This window comes from Chiloscyllium plagiosum, unplaced genomic scaffold (genome assembly GCF_037043375.1).
Source record: "Chiloscyllium plagiosum isolate Xiang-an unplaced genomic scaffold, Cpla_swu_hap1 HiC_scaffold_3, whole genome shotgun sequence".
NCBI lineage: Eukaryota > Metazoa > Chordata > Chondrichthyes > Orectolobiformes > Hemiscylliidae > Chiloscyllium > Chiloscyllium plagiosum.
The window spans coordinates 54,392,145-54,405,997 of NW_028270141.1; the positions used below are offsets into that span (position 1 = coordinate 54,392,145).

Here is a 13,853-nt window from a genome sequence, read left to right on the forward strand (position 1 = left end):
TCCAACACTTGCAACATCCTTGTAAATCTTTTCTGAACCCTTTCAAGTTTCACAACATCTTTCCGATAGGAAGAAGACCAGAATTGCATGCGGTATTCCAGAAGCGGCCTAACCAATGCCCTGTACGGCTGCAACATGACCTCCCAACTCCTGTACTCAATACTCTGACCAATAAAGGAAAACATACTAAATGCCTTCTTCACTGTCCTATCTAACTGCGACTCCACTTTCAAGGAGCTATGAACCTGCACTCCAAGGTCTCTTTGTTCAGCAACTCTCTCTAGGACCTTACCATTAAGTGTAGAAGTCCTGCTAAGATTTGCTTTCCCAAAATGCAACACTTCACATTTACCTAAATTAAACTCCATCTGCCACTTCTCAGTCCATTGGCCCATCTGATCAAGATCCCATTGTAATCTGAGGTAACCTTTTTTGCTGTCCACTACACCTCCAATTTTGGTGTCATCTGCAAACTTACTAACTATACCTCTATACTATTGTGAAATTCGAAGAATGTGCTCATGTAGTCTTGGCCTGGCCCCAACCTTGTTCTGGGTTCACAAGTGCTTTCTCAGTCATCTTGATTTCACCCATTGATTTTACCCTCCCCATCCTTCACTCTCCTCTCTCATGTTCCTGGTCGCTTTCTCCTATGATGCAGCCTCACAGGTTCTTTCCAGTCATCTGTTCCCATCTTTGCAGCTTCTTGATTTCTCACTCTTATCTGCATCTGGCAATTAAAACAGTGCACATCTAAACAAACATAGTTCATTCTGGAGACCTGTGATAACTGTACCTGAGCCATAGTTATTTGTTGTCATATTTTTGGGAGACAGTAGGAGTGTCATCTTGTGTGCAGGACACAAATAAAAATCTAACTGTTCTACTGGGAATGCCAACAGAAACCATATGAGGTAACAATATTGAAAAGTGCTTGCGTGATTCTCCTTCCTCCCCCTTGAAGCCTAAGCAATCTAACTTGGAGATGTTGCTGAGATTATTGAGAGTTGAATTGATGAGCATAATTAAGTTTAATTGAATTGATTGTCAGAATGCAGTATAGTAACTAAAGTGATTGATGTTACTTTGACTCCAGATGACTGTCAATCTTCCAGGTCAGTTCCTGGAACCATTAGCAGAGATAAAATAAAGAAGTGTTGTGAGTCAAATTTATGAGAGTACCTTATTGTCTAATAGAATTATATATTGCCTTGTTTTTAATGATCTTTTGGATGTTTGTGTGTCTGTATTCCTGATGGCGGTCTCTAGTGAATGTATGTGGCCATGTTGGTAAATGTCTAATAAGACCATAAGATGTAGGGACAGAAGTAGGCCATTCAGCCCATTGACACTACACCAACATTCAATGAGACCATGGCTGATCTGATAATCCTCATTCCCACTTTCTTGCCTTTTCCCTGTAACCCTTGATTCCCTTATTGATCAAAAAATTGTCTATCTCAGCCTTAAGTATACTTAATGACACAATCTCAACAGCCCTCTGCAGAGAAGGATTCTACACATTCACAATCTTCTAAGAGAAGAAATTCTTCCTCATCATTGGTTAAGTGAATGATTCCTTATTCTGAGATTTTGCCCTCTGGCCTTAAACTCTCCTCTAAGGGGGAAAAAGCTTTTCCACATTTACCCTGTTAAGCTCCCTAGGAATCTTCTTTGTTTTAATCAGGTCTTTTCTCTTTCTTCAAAGCTTCATTGAATACAGGTCCGAACTACTCAATCTCTCCTCATAAGAAAATCCTGCCATATCCAGGATCAGGTAAAAAGGCAACATAGGACAGAATAAGGATAGTTGTGAGAAATATATGGCCCTTTTTGTTCTTGCACCCTGTGCAAGTCCAGAAAAGTGAGCTTTCAGAAGAGGTTTGCTGGACATTAGAGCAGAATGTTTACATTCTGAAGATTTATTGAGCTTTTAAGGGAAGAGGTTGCTATGTGAAAGGAAAGACAGCAGTTAGCTTCAGTCATGGTGGCAACATGAGAATGCAGTTCTTCATTTTAATCATGTTCAAATTCTACGAAATGGTACTGAACCGATAATCAGATGTAATGATGTTGATGGAGGGAAGAATGTGGATCATTGCTTATTTTACGTCTGTGGAGAAGACAGACTAGAGCTCAGTTTGACACCTCCTCCAAAAGGCAGCACCTGCAATGTGCTGCAATCCCTTGGTACTGCAGTATAACTCTAGCCAAGGTTGTTTCAGTCCTGGAGTGGGACTTGAATCACAACATCTCACTCTGAGGTGGCAATGCAACTACCTGTGCTAACTTATGAGGTTGAGGGTAAAGGGAGGGAAGTGAGGCCATTGTGGCATGAGCTCCTGAAGAAATGGCACTGCTGAGAATGTGGCCAGCAGCACGGCTGGAATTATGGGTGATTTATTTCAAGAGCATTAAGGTGGGGTCTTCTGCTTCATACTGAAAGCCAAACACGTATAAGACAGAACCTTAGTTGCAATGTTAAGGTCTGGATTGGCACCACAGTTGTGAGTTTAACATTGCATGCTGAATGCCATTCATAGTCTGTCTGCTGTGCATATTTTTAACTGCCATTCACTTGATGCACACTAATGCAATCAGCAATATGACATCTGGCATAATCTGGCCCCAGGCCCCATCTACACACTTTAAATGGACACCAATTTGGACTCTAAAGCTACTTGTTGCACCCAAATCATGAGTGCTGGTGAGCCCAATTCCCATGCCTGGGTGTCTATGACATGAATCAGAAAATAGGGGAAAGAATATTGGCAAAATAGAACTCAAGCACACATGGTCATAAGAGTCAATCATTGCTATATGAAGTGATACACTGTCACCCAAATTGAATTTGTTCAATTTAAAACTGTGCAGAAGAGAAGGGAGGTTGTAATTGTTGACAATAGCTTACATTATTGTCACCTTTGACAATAGTCTCCACTGGCCAGATTAAATCAAAAACTTATGATATTAATTCAAAGACTTGGGTACCCTAAGTTTACAAATTGAGGGCAGCCTCAAAGATACATTGCTAAGCAACATTACCAGTGTCACAGCAGCAAACCAAAGTGTCTTATTGCGACCTGTTGCAAACTTTTGTACTCCTCCTGGCTGCACATCCTCTGAAATTATGGACATGCTCCCACTTCCTGCATCAGTTTGGCCCGATACCAAATGGGATTTGCCAATGTGGTTCCAAATCTGATGCTGAATTTTAGACACTGCCATCCAGTCTGAAGAGAATGGTGACAGCCTATATAAATTTTAAAAACCCAGAAGGAAATGTGGAAATTGTCAAAAGAGAACTAATATTTTATGAACAAAAACAGATATTGCTGGACAAACTCAACAGATCTGACAGTGTCTATAGAGAGAAAGTAGAGTTAATGTTCAAGTCCAGTGCCCCTTCTTCAGAGTCACTGAACTTGAAACATTAACTTTCCACAGATACTGTCAGACCTGCTTAGTATGTCCAGCAATTTTGGTTTCATTTCACATTTTCAGCAACTGCAGTTCTTTGTTTTATGATATCTTGCAAAATTGACTTCTGTTCAAAAAGGCAAAATTTAAAGATCAAAATTCAAAGAATTTAACTTTGAGCTTAAATAGAGACATACAAAGGATGTTCCACTTCTCTACTTTTCTAACTACTCATTTAGTCAACAGAAGCAGAAAGCTGCACACATACAAAGTTATATTTAATGTGTGATTTCTGCCCGTTTTAATTTTATGTAAAAACCTACATCATTCACATATTTATAAGTCACATTAGTGATGTTAACTAACAGGAGCAGTAAGAAATGTTTAGCATATCCTTTGACAAAGTCTTTCATATCAATGTGAAGGGAATTTTATGAAGACTTCTACATATTTGTCTCATTACTACTGTTCCCTTTGCTTTCCTCTGTAATTTATTGTATTCCGGTTAAATGATTTTTTGTTGGAGGGTAGGAATGTTGGTGTGGTGCAGACATTTGGTATTGATGATCATGTTATTTGTTTTATTTTGGATGTGCCCTTCCAAAGATCATCTTGAACAGCACCATCGACCATCCCAGACCAAGAGCTTATATAGACCTGGCCATTCTAAAATGATGCCTATATATCCAAACACAGGTGATTTTGAGTCCTTTACAGTTTGTGAATTTATTGCTTATCTTTGGTCCATGTGTTGTTATTGTCTTGTTGAAAATCTAAAGCAACGAAAACTATATGGTAGGAGTGATGGAACGAGCATTTAATATACTTTAAGATCATTGACAAAAGAACTAGGAGTGAGATTTGAACTTACTTTTTATGTAGTGTACAATACTAAGATGGTGAAAATTCACTTCTTGAAAGGGTAGTCGAAGCAGATTCAGTTGTAACTTTCAAAATGTGATTGAACATATATTTGGAAGGACAATGAGGAGGAATTATGGCCCAAGGATTTTTTTCCTATACAGTAATAATCTTAATTTCTGGACACAATTTGAGACAAACAAAGGAAGGAGAGAGTAGTTTGGTACAGTGTACTTATTATTTCTAAGCATGGCCTCGTCTCTAAATATTGCCCAAACCAAAAGATTTTAAACTCGTTCTATAATTTCTGGTATACCCAGAAATTTTGAAAAAATGACTCTCATGTTCCAGCATAACAAGATGACTTTAAAAAGAATCAAGAAACTAAGCTTAAAAAATGCAAATTAAAATAAAGCACAGTAAATATATTCCATAAAGATGGAATAATATTCAGATAACACCACTAATATGTTTAAGATAGATAGATATGATAAAGATGTTTCCCCTGAAGACACACACCATTTCAAAATCTTCCAGTAATCTTGGATAGATTGTTGGAGCATAAAGACAACTTTAAGGAGACGCCATCAGTTGGTGTCTCAGTTGGGAGCCAACCTCCTAGTAAATGTAACAGTAACAGTAGATAGCAACAGTATGCAGCTATAATTATTGTTAAACTTAAAGCAAAAATAGAACAATTTTATACACCATAGTGATAATTTCTTTTGGGAACAAATCGGTTCCATGAAAACTATAGCTCTGATCTATCATTCAATCTGCTTCTTTGTGCCAAATGGCAATTAAAACAAACATGTAGAAAAATGTGCATGGTTTTTGATTCCAACGTTGTCCCTAACAGAAAATGTGCTTTATTACTTGTGTTTGAAGTCACACTGCTTGATAAAACAGTGTGCTGCTTTCTGTTGAAGGTGCAAATGATCTATGGAAATTAGAACTCTTGGTTTTCCCGCACAGTGATGGCCAAGAATGCATGAGAATGGGCATTAGACTGTTCACAGTTTTAGAAAACAATTGTGTTGTAAAAATACTATTACACAATTGTATATGAGAGAATCAATTAATCTTTTATACATTGCAAATATCTTACTTTTTCCTTGCAGTCGGTGATATCCCCATTTAAACCAATGGAGAATCTATGGGTAATATTTGTCTAGTTCATTGTTTAACCTCTACAAAGAGGTCAGTTAGCAATCCAAAAGGCCCAAGGTGAGGAAAATAGCAGAGCACAGCAAACATTGGAAAGTTTGCAAGAGAAGACAAACAAAATCCAAAAAAAGAATTGGATAGTGCAAGTTTGTGTTTTAAATTCCGAAGATTGTTGGAGATAGGAAAGATTGACAGGGATGGGGTGAGGGATTTCCAGAATACACTGAGGAAAGTGAGGTGCTCTAAATTTCTGCGATCCTGTAAAAAGTTAAACTAGTAGCGAAACTTCATTTTAACAGTAGGATGGTGGAAAACTGCACTGATAATATATTTGCAACTTAGAAAGGAGAAAAGCTCAGAGAAGCATTTAACATCATAATGTCAACAAAACAAAAATAGACTACGAAAGTCAGGACACATAGGGAAAGGTGAGAATGATATCCACCTGCTACTACTTGTTTAGCATGGAAGAATGTTATTCAAAGAGGCTGATGGATGCTAAAGCAATATTTAGGTGTTTATGGGTTTATCCCTTATGGAAAGTGAAAAGCCAATGAATAGAAAAGAAGCATTTGGCATGAAATTTCCTTGAAGGCAATTTTAGTGACAAAGATGAACAAATTCCATTTGAGGGCCAGCTGAGATAGATCCAGAATGCCAAGATTAAATTCAGCTGATTGTTAGCCTGACCTGATAAAAGTGGCTTTGAAGATTTAAATGGATGGGATTTTCTTTGCTGTGTAAGGGATCATTGACAGTTAGACATCCTAATTCCCACCCCCCAAATTCCCTCACACCACAAAAGAAGAATGGATAAAAGACCATGTGAATGTGTGCGTTGAGGGAGTCCTACCTGAAGAAAGTCAATGATCATTCAGTGATTTTATTTGGGTATTGGGGAGAGAATTGCCAGATATATAGTTGAAGTAATTGATGTCAAAAGAAGGGAGCAGAGCGAGAGAAAAATAGCAAGAACACCTATAATAGTGATGAAAAATACAAAGATGAGATGCAATACAATTACAAACTTTTAAGAAGCTGGATAGCACTAACGGTTTTAAATATATCAGCAAGCAAAAGAACTACATATTTCAAATAGTTTTCCTGAGACAATAGTAACTGGATGTAACTAGGACTGGTACAAGTATAAAAAGCAACATTATAAGTTTCAATAAGGAAATATGAAAAAAAAAATGCATTGCAAGAGATATAAACATAACAGCAAGAAATTAAAGATTATATGAAGATAAAGGAAAATCAGTGATGGGGATGTGAGTCTAATAAGGACAGATGCATTTGTTGTCACAGTGACAGAAGGGGGAAAATACAGCAGGATAAGGAAATTTTAAAAACAACAGTCAATAGGAGGAACTCAGAGAATGTAGTATCAATAAAATAATAGTACTGAGGGAATATTGGAACTTAAAACAGACAAACTCCAGGACCTGGAGATACCCACCACAATGTGTTTAAAAAAACAGGTGAAACCAGAAAATGCTAGAAATACTCACAGGTCAGGCAACATCTGTGCAGAGAAAGAGAGTGAGTTAATCTTCTCGCTTGACCTCTCACCAGAACTGGAAAAGTTAAACAAGTTTTGAACAAGTGCAGAGCAGGGAAAATGGTCAGGAAGGAAGAGGAATAGAGAATGTCTGCAATATATGGAAGACAAAGGTGAAATGTCAGAAGTGTTAGTTCCTTGCATCCAACTTCACCACCACCTCCCATCTCCTAAACCCTCCTAATATACCACCGCAAACCCTTTGAAAACATATGCAATCTCTGAAATCCCCACTGCTCACCATCTACAAGGCACAAGTCAAGAATGTAAGAAAATGCTTCCCACTTGCCTGGATTAATACAGCTCCAACAACAGGCCAAAAGCTTGACACTATCCAGGGCAAAACAATCCACTTAATTGGCACTATAACCACAAATATATACTCCTTTCACTACCAATACACAATGCCAACAAGTTGCCTTACAAGAAGTCAGCAAGGCTTCGTAGACAGCACCTTCCAAATCCTGACCACCATGTGCAAGTGATCCTCAAAGTCACATATCATCCAAACTTGGAAATGTATCATCATGCCTTCAGTTTTGCTGGATCAATATCCTGGAACTCCCTTCCTGTTAGCATTGTAACTGTATATCTCAAGGACTACAGCTTACCAGCAGTGTCTCAACAAATGCTGACTTTGCCAGTAATGTCTATTTCCCATGAAACAACATTGAAAAAATTTGCGCTTCTCCAATCCAGAACACAGCCCCTAAATATAGATCACTAAACCATGACCCTCAGCCAGTGATTCATTGACACTGTACTTAATGAGGCCCTCAATTGTGCTAATTCCAAATCTTACACTTTCACTTTAATCTCTTCTCTTCCCTCCCAGTACCACAATAGACTCCTCTTGTCTTACCCTTAATGCACCACCTCCCATGAGATGCAAGGAGAGTGGGTCTAGGATTGGGCTCATCAGCCACACAAGGACACACACAACTCATGACCAGTGACATAGAATTTCCTAGATGGACAATCATATTCCTTAGTGATTGATTGCCAATGATTGTGTACAGTACTGGTCTCCTTACTTAAGGGAGGATATAAATATGTTAGGTGTTAGAATCAGTTCATTGACAGCCAACTAAATGAATAGGAATGGGGAGAGGATAAACCCACCAGAACTATCTCAATGTTTAAAGAGTTCAGTTATGAGACAAAGATGCAGAAATGCAGTCTGTCCTGCCTTGAGTGTAGAAGGTTAGGTAGCTATTCTGACTGATATGCTTGACAGGACTGGTGCTGTCCCTACACCCCAAGGTTGCAGTAGTTCAGGACAGATAGAGAAGTCAACAAACTCTGGTTCAGCCAACAATGCCTGAGTCCTATGAATAAAAAAGAATGATGAAAGAATTTTCGGAGGAAAATTTCAGACTCCTCCATCTACCTCAACTCTAGCTGGCATATTTTCAGGCATGGGCAGCACTTAAAGTAAGGCAAGTGGCCTTCTCACTCATCCTGGAGGCATTCCCCATAATATAGTGGATTGGTGAGGCACTCACCTTTTATCTATTCAGGCCTTTAACTGGTTAAATAATGGACACTGAGGGGCCTGTCCCCACTAGATTAGAGAAAGTGAAACAAAGGTCAGACTACTACTTCATCACTTCATTTTAATTTTGAGGCACAGTGAAAAGCTTTGTCTTGCGAGTCAGATACAGTCAGATCACATAGTTGGATAGCATAGATAAGTAAATAATAGGTAAACAGCAGCAAAACAAAAACAACAGGTACAGGCGAATGTTAAGAGTTTGTGAGTTCATTCAGTATTCCAACAACAGTAGGGTAGAAACTGTTTTGAAACCAGCTGGTGCATGTGTTCAGGCTTCTGTACCTTCTCCCTGATGGTAGAGGTTGTAGAAAAGCATTACTAGGGTGTGATGGTTCTTTGAGAATGCTGGTGGTCTTTCCTTGACAGCGGGCCTGGTAGATGAACTCTATAGATGGGAGGTTGGCCTTCGTGATTGTCCAGGCCAAGTTCACCACTCTCTGATCTCGAATGCCATACCAGGTAGTGATACATCCAGACAGAATGCTCTCGATGGCGCACCTATAAAAGTCAGTAAGGGTATTTGCCCTCATGCCAAATTTCCTCAGCTGCCTGAGGAAGAAGAGTCCTTGTTGGGCCTTTGTAACCAATGCGTCCACATGAAGAGTCCAGAAAAGCTTGTTGTTGATGACCGCTCGCAGTAGGTTGACACTCTCCATTCGTTCCACCTCTGTGCTGTTAATGTGTAAGGGGGCATGAGTAACATGCTGCTGAAAGTCAATAATGAGTTCCTTGGTTTTGCCGGCATTGAGAGCTAGGCTGTTCTCAGTGCACCATTTTTCCAAGTCTTCCACCTCCCATCTGTAGTCTGTTTCATTGCCACCCGAGATTTGACCGACTACCATGGTATTGTCAGCGAACTTGTGTGAATAGGAAGGAGAATATTTGGGGGTACCCTATGCCCATTGCAGGCACACCACCAAGATGTTACCCGCATCACCCATCCACTTTGTGTTTCTCCTTGGGCTGCAAAGCACAACTTCCCACACTCGTAGAGTCATACAGTCCAACGGCACTGAGACAGGCTCTTTGGCCCAAACTGATCCATGGCGACCAAAATGTCCATCCACACTAACACCATTTTCCTGCACTTGGCCCACATCCTTCTAAACCTTGCCTACCTATGTATTTGTCTAAACGCCTTTGAAATGTTTTTAATGTACTTACCCACCTCAACCACTTCCACTGGAAGCTCATTCCATATGCGTACCACCCTTAGTGTAAAAAAGTTGCCCCTCAGGTTCCCTTTTATTCTTTCCCCTCTCACCTTAAACTGATACCCTCTAGTCATGGATTCCCCAACCCTGGGTAAAAGACTGAGTACATTCACCCTGTCCATGCTTCTCATGATCTTATACGCTTCTATAAGGTCCCCCATCAATCTCCTATGCTCTAAAGAAAAAAGTCCTAGCTTGTCCAACCTCCCGCTATAACTCAGACCCTTGAAACCTGGCAACATCCTTCTAAATTTATTCTACATTCTTTCCAGCTTAACAACATCCTTCCTATAGCAAGCTGACCAAACTTGAACACAATACTCCAAGTGTAGCCTCACCAATATCCTGTACAACTGCAACGTAACTTCGCAACTTCTGTGCTCAGTGCCCTGACTGATGAAGGCCAGTGTGCCAAAAGGTGCCTTCACTGCCCAGTCTATCTGTGACTCCACTTTCAGAGAACCATTTATCTAAACTAAAAGTTCCCTCTGTTCCACTACACTCCTTAAGGCCCTACCATTCACCATGAAACTCCTGTCTTGATTTGACTTTCCAAAATGCAAGACCACACACTTATCTATATTAAACTCCAATTGCCATTTCTCAGCCCACTTCCCAGCTGATCAAGATCTTGCTGCAATTCTAAAATCCTTCCTCATTGTCCATTATATTACCTATTTTAGTGTCACCTGCAAAATTACTAATCATGCCTTGTACATTCGCACCCAAATCACTGATATAGATAAACAGCAATGGGCCAAGCACTGACCCCTGAGGCACTCCACTAGTCACAGACCTCCAGTCTGACAAGCATCCTTTCACTATTACCCTCTACTTCCTCCTATCAAGCTAATTTTGTATCCAATTTGCCAGCTTGCCCTGGATTCAAGATCTAACCTTCCAGAACAGCCTACCATGTGGAATCTTATCAAAGGCCTTACTGAAATCCATATAGACTATGTCTATCACCCTGCCCTTGTCAACCTTCCTGATGACTTCATCAAAGAACTCTAACAAATTTATGAGACATGACCTCCCACACACAAAGCCATGCTTACTATGACTAATCAAACCCAGTCTTTCCAAATGCATGTATATCTTATCTCTCAGAATCTTCTCAAGTAACCTATCTGCCGCAGATGTTAGGCTTACTGGTCTAAAGTTCCCAGGTTTTTCTTTGCAGCCCCTATTGAATAGAGGCACAACATTTTCTAATCTCCAGTCTTCTAGGACCTCCCCTGTGGCTAGTCATGATGCAAAAATATCAGCCAGGTTCCCCGCAATTTGTTCTCTCGCCTCTTGCAGTGTTCTTGGATATATCTGGTCAGCAATGAGAGCATTATCCACTTTCATACATTCTAATACGTACATCGACTCAGTTGACTCCACCTTCCCCAAGAGTCCTTAATCCCTCCCCCACCAAAATGCTCACACTCAGAGTCATAGAGATGTACAGCACGGAAACAGACCCTTCGGTCCAACCCGTCCATGCCGACCAGATATCCCAACCCAATCTAGTCCCACCTGCCAGCACCTGGCCCATATGCCTCCAAACCCTTCCTATTCATGTACCCAATCAAATGCCTCTTAAATGTTGCAATTGTACCAGCCTCCACCACTTCCTCTGGCAGCTCATTCCATACACGTACCATCCTCTGTGTGAAAAAGTTGCCCCTTTCACTGTGTGAAAAAGTTACATCTTTCCTCTCTCACCCTAAACCTATGCCCTCTAGTTCTGGACTCCTCAACCCCAGGGAAAAGACTTTGCCTATTTACCATATCCATGCCTCTCATAATTTTGTAAACCTCTATAAGGTCACTCCTCAGCCTCAGATGCTCCAGGGAAAACAGTCCCAGCCTGTTCAGCCTCTTCCTATAGCTCCAATCCTGACAGCATCCTTGTAGATCTTTTCTGAACCCTTTCAAGTTTCACAACATCTTTCCAATAGGAAGGAGACCAGAATTGCATGCAAAATTCCAACAGTGCCTAACCAATGTCCTGTACAGCCGCAACATGACCTCCCAAATCCTGTACTCAATACTCTGACCAATAAAGGAAAGCATACCAAATGCCATCTTAACTATCCTTTCTATCTGTGACTCCACTTTCAAGGAGCTATGAACCTGCACTCCAAGGTCTCTTTGTTCAGCAACACTCCCTAGGACCTTACCATTAAGTGTATAAGTCCTGCTAAGATTTGCTTTCCCAAAATGCAGCACCTCGCATTTATCTGAATTAAACTCCATCTGCGGCTTTTCAGCCCATTGGCCCATCTGGTCAAGATCCTGTTGTAATCTGAGGTAACCCTCTTTGTTGTCCACTATACCTCCAATTTTGGTGTCATCTGCAAACCTACTAACTGTACCTCATATGCTCGCATCCAAATCATTTATGTAAATGACACCTTAATTCACGATCATGGTGGGCAACTGTTGGGGCATAGAATGATGTTCATTTATCAGAGCTATGAGAATGGGACTGTGTGTTGGTGTGTGCATATGTGTGTGGTGTGGATGGGCTGGTGGATGGGGGTTGCTGCTGAACCCATAAGACTGGTGGTTTGTTGGCTAGGAGAAGGAGAAGAGAGTTCCTGCTGAACTCACTCTGAGGACAATCCAACAATAAAACAGTAATATTGGGAATGAAGGTACTGAGCACAGTGGAGCTTCATCTTGAATAACTGGGTGAGTCTGACCTGTACATGTCCTTCACAATTTTAATGATTTTTCTTTCTTGACTAATGGAGTGAGTGGGAGGAAAGGAGGGGCTTCCTTCCCCAGAGTGTAATTAACTTGTTAAGTCAGCCCACAACCTATATTTATCACAGTCGACAGGTTTATGATTAACTTTACTGCCAGGGGTCAGGGAGCAGTAGACTCCCAACCACCCTCACCTACAGTAAAACTCAGTTCTTGTAGGACTGAAATTCAGAACAAGAAGACTCCAGCTTAAAAATAAAGTTAGACCGTTCACCAGTGAAATTGGGAAGCACAATTTCATAGCAAGGATCCTGTTATTCTGGAGCATCTCGCTCCCAGCATCAGTAGATGGTAGGGGCTAGTTGAAAGTTTTGAAATTATGATCGATAGATTTTTATTGGATAAAGGTATCAAGGGAAATTGATCAAAAGGAAGTAAAAAGATTGAAAGTCCAGACCAATGACAATCTAACTGAATGGCAGAGCAATTATTGAGGGACTCGATAGCCTTCTCCTGTTTCTGTTAGCAAAATAATTGATCAAATCAATTTCAGCTCTCCAGGTTGTATAATTCACCTGGGCCCAAAATACCTTATTCATTAAAAAAACAAATAGATGTGCTCACAATCAATTCTGGTGATTTTTTCCAGCCAAAATTTTTGAAGGATGCAATATTTTAAATTAAATAACCTAAGTAATGATTGAACTCGGGAATTTCATGCTGAAAGAATTGAATTATTAGATGATTTGATATAAGCAACTTTCAATTAAGTATCAGAAGCTCATGCACAGATGAGAGCACATTGGCATTCCATGTTGACTTGACAAATTAATTTGTAAACCTCTCATGTATTTTGTGTAGTGAGTCACACAAAATCAGAAAGTTCCCACTTGACCTTAGTCATTGGCAGCACAACTGAGCTCAGTTTTTGCAGAGTGGAGAAAGAAAGGGAATACAGATATTGCATCAATTCATACCAATGTTTTCAATCAAGAGGCAAAAGAATGGAGGGATATCGCAGGATAAAAATATCAATGTCGCTTATTAATTTTCATCTGAACAAAGAGGCTGAAAAGAAAGCTTTTGTGATATTTTGGATGCAAGTGAATCTCAACATCATAAATACTTGACTTAGCAAAGATTTGTTTTAATGAAAACAACCTCATGGGAACACAGTTCCCCAGGTTGTTCAAAAGTTCATACCACTCCTCATCAATTTGACCCTATATTACAATCAACCCCAAGCTTTCTAAGCTAGCTCCCCCACAACTTGGACATGTTACATGTTCTCTTCAAGTTGACTCATTAGGCCCAGACGTCCAAGATTAAACTGCCTGAATCTGTCGAATACTTACAAAACTGAGTGGGCACAAGA

The 13,853-nt window shown here is 40.1% G+C and overlaps 1 protein-coding gene across 15 annotated transcripts in view; it reads left to right on the forward strand.

Moving 5' to 3' along the window:
• The window catches only part of adgrb3 (adhesion G protein-coupled receptor B3), an 858,467-nt gene that overhangs the window by 786,145 nt on the left and 58,469 nt on the right, over positions 1 to 13,853 (forward strand). For 12 of the 15 annotated variants that reach the window (XM_087979341.1, XM_087979359.1, XM_087979385.1 and 9 more), the window contains one exon: positions 4,027 to 4,116. The exons of the other annotated variants lie outside the window; for them this stretch is intronic. In XM_087979341.1, the coding sequence (XP_087835467.1) occupies positions 4,027 to 4,116 (90 nt within the window). The remainder of the gene's footprint in view (positions 1 to 4,026; positions 4,117 to 13,853) is intronic. 15 annotated transcript variants of the gene reach the window in all.